General features: G+C 43.7%; 1 protein-coding gene across 1 annotated transcript; it reads left to right on the top strand.

Moving 5' to 3' along the window:
* The first annotated feature begins 648 nt into the window (after positions 1-648).
* On the top strand, positions 649-2866 carry LOC143299812 (caveolin-1-like). The gene is made up of 2 exons (XM_076613267.1): positions 649-708; positions 2543-2866. Exons 1-2 carry the CDS (start codon positions 652-654, stop codon positions 2864-2866), a joined length of 381 nt encoding a protein of 126 aa, XP_076469382.1. The 5' UTR covers positions 649-651.
* Positions 2867-3696: the final 830 nt, after the last annotated feature.

The raw sequence follows: 3696 nt of genomic DNA, 5'->3' as shown, positions 1-3696 counted from the left end.
AGAAAGAGACAGACAGACAGAGAGAGAGAGAGAGAAAGAGATTCGTTTAAAGCCAAAGTCCTTCACGAAGGGACATTTGAACATTTCACAGCCATGAATGAAAGTTAGAGACAAACTGATCAACAGACAGACAGACCAACAGGCAGACAGAGAGAGAGATAGACAGACAGACAGACAGACAGACAGACAGACCAACTCACACACACACACACAGAAAGTGAGAGAGAGACAGACAGACAGACAGAGACAGACAGACAGAAACAGACAGACAGACAGAGATATATATAGACAGACAGAGAGAGAGAGAGAGAGACAGAGACAGAGACAGAGAGACATACAGACATAGAGAGAGACAGAGAGACAGGACTTCCAACCGTCCCCTGTCCAAATACAACAAGTCCTCCCACCCCGGCCCCCTCCCCTACTTTCAATCAGCAGAGTTTACACAAGAGCTTGGTTTCACGGCCGGCTGAAGATTAAAGTGACAAACGAACTGACTGGCTGCTGAGTCCTGTTTTCTGAAGCCATGACGACCTTGGATACACACCTTGGTTGCAAAGTAGCCCGGTATAATTGGCGACATACCGAGTTTGGCCACTCATTTGCAGACTGACCATCACCTTGAGTCGACTCACCTGTCCAGAGCAAAAGATGGCGGAGCTTGACCTGGTTAACCGTGACCCTAACAATATCAACGACCATTTGAAGGTAGGGGGCTAAAACCTATTGTTTGGTCATAATGCTGATAAGTCATTCTTACATATCTATGAATCGAAGAAGAATCTGAGGTAGAACAACATTTTTTTGCGAAGAGGTCTTTGTGTCTTGGGAGAAGCGAAGGAAGCAAAACAAAATGGGTTGTGTGTTGGGGTGGGGATAGTGGTGTTAAAAAATCCGATGAAAATGAAAGTAACACAAAAGTATGTCTCGATCTGTTTCTGTTTTCTTTCTTTCCAGACTCCTTTTTGTTTTTTAGTGTTCCTCTTTAGATGTTTAAACAGAAGCAGGCAAGATGCATGCAACCAGAAGGACGAGTGTCCACTTTTTCAAGTCTCCTTCATTTGAAAAACAAAATCGATGAATTGATTTACAATGTATTCCCTCCAAACAGTACCGGTAACTTTCAAACAGAAAGAAGGAGGGAGGGGAGTGAAGGTAGGGGCTCGCAATGATTTGAGACTGGAGAGACAGAAATGAAAACAATGCAGAGGTTACTCTTAACGATGGATGACAAAAACAGCTGTTCAACTCTTGTGACATTACGTCAAAAATAAATAGGCATGAGTAAATGATTTCTTTGGATTTCAGTCATTCGTGATAGAAATGTGTTCGGCAGTGGACGTGTGGCAACAGACACAAGCAGTACCTGCAAAAAAACCAAACAAAAACAACAACAAACAAACAAGAAACCCGGCAGTATTCCATGTGTAGGCAGCGAGGTCCCCATGGTTTATTCAGAGGTTTCCATGTGCATGAAGAGAGATGTCTGAATCCTCAAACTGGGGTTCCAACAGGGATTACCCTTTTCCAGAAATTGTCATCCTTCTCCCTTCAAATTTGAATGGTGGTGTCGCTGTTAGGTTTATCATTCATTTTATTCATTTGGAGAGAAAGCCGAGGGTGGTGAAAAGGCGGGGAAGGTGTGTGTGTGTGTGTGTGTGTGTGTGTGTGTGTGTGTGTGTGTGTGTGAAAACCAAAGTGTACTGTGCAGAACGGATTTAACTGAGTTCACTGGAAAAAACAAATAAGCAACAAGGTAATAGTAATGCTCAAGACGAAAAGGCCTTGTCTGACTGTCTCTGTTTCTTGTTTGTCTATCTCTCACTCCATGTCTGTTAGCCTTTCTCTGCCTGTCTGTCTCCTTTGTACAAAGATAAAAAGACAGTTCTACAATTTCTATGGGAATGTGATCATTCACACATTTTCGGACAGAGTTTGTGAGACATGTAAAAAATGTTTTTCCATTCTTAATAAAAAACACAACAAACTGCAGGCAGGAAAACACACACACACACACACACACACACACACACACACACACACACACACACACACACACACACACACACACACACACACACAAAGAATGGTAGCGCTCTCAGTGTACCGATGTGCTCTCCCTGGGGAAAGGAACCTGAAATTTACACAGAGAAATCTGTTGTGACAAAAACGAGTAATACAATACAATACAAACATACGTTGGCGATTTTTTGATAGGTATGTTTTTTAATATAAATATGGAATGTAATAATTTTGTACAGAAATGGGCACCATATCCATGCCTAGTGAAATGAATAAGCTATGCAATATAACCATATGGTCATTATGTTCTTGAATATGTATCGTTCTGCCTACTTTATGCTGAGGTGGAATTGTCCATACTTAGAGCATCATTGTGGTTTCACTTCCTAATGTACAAAGTATTATAATTTTGTATCTGTAAACATTTGTCAGAATGAAAATGTTGGAACAAACTGACAAAGGAAAGAAAGAACGATCATAAGCAGCACGGGATTTGAACCACTGCATCCTACACTTGCAGGTTGCTTTCGAAGATGTGTTGGCGGAGCCTGAAGGAGTGCGGTCAATGGACTGCGTGTGGACCAACTCCTACAAGTGCTTCAACTGCTGCAAGGACATCTGCTACATGATCAGCACCCTCTTCTGCGGCATCTGCATCGCCATGGAGTGGGGTTGTGAGTTCGCTGATATCGCCTTCGTCCACATCTGGTACGTCACTCCTTGCTTCAAGGTGATGGAGCTCAACTGCGGATGCATCCAGAAGCTGTACGGAATGTGCGTGCACTGCTGCATGGATCCTTGCTGCGAGGCCTGCGGGGTCCTGTTCAGCGCCTTCAAGAAGTGATGGCCAGCAAGCATGAAGCAGGGCGAGCGGGATGCTCTGGTCTGTGGTTGTCGGCTGTTCCGCATGTAAAATCCACCTTACTTGCCTATGCCGTCTGAAAACTGTCATCTGTGAACAGTATGATGACGTGGAGCTCTCTCGCTCTCTCTCTCTCTCTCTCTCTCTCTCTCTCTCTCCCTCTCTCTCCGGTAATTTTTGCAGCACATATGTACGCGAATCAACTCGCTCTATTTTCGTTTCTTGCTGTGAAATGTTCTTGTTCTGTTCTTGGCTATCTTCCTTGGTGCCGAAGATGTCCGTCCTTCAGATTTCTCTGTGATATAATGTTTCGCTTCTTGCGGAGAGACTGGTTGGCTCCGGTCATATGATTTGCAAGGATATTGTGAATACTCAACAGTGTTGTCGTTTTATAAATAAAACGTGAACCTGAACACATGTCTGGTGTAGTTGATTGACCGAATGATTGCTGGCGGGAGTGTGTGAAGGGAGTGTTGGGTGGTGGATGGACGAGTGAGAGGTTGAGTGTGGGTCAGAGAGCGAGGATGAAATAACTGGTTGTGTTTGCCTTTCACGGTGCACTTCAGTGTCACTGTGTTGAGGGCATCGTTGGCTGAGTAACAACGTTGCACACAAACATACGCACGCAAGATACACACACACACACACACACACACACACACACATATATATATATATATATATATTACATATGTACACTCACAAACGCACAAACACACACACACACACACACACACACACACACACACACACACACACACACACACACGTGTGTGTGTGTTTGAGTACATTTGTCTCAGATAAATATATTC

Source organism: Babylonia areolata, chromosome 25 (assembly GCF_041734735.1).
Source record: "Babylonia areolata isolate BAREFJ2019XMU chromosome 25, ASM4173473v1, whole genome shotgun sequence".
Classification (NCBI taxonomy): Eukaryota; Metazoa; Mollusca; class Gastropoda; order Neogastropoda; family Buccinidae; genus Babylonia; species Babylonia areolata.
Note: the sequence above shows the minus strand (reverse complement) of the source record. Positions and strands in the feature narration are given on the sequence as shown.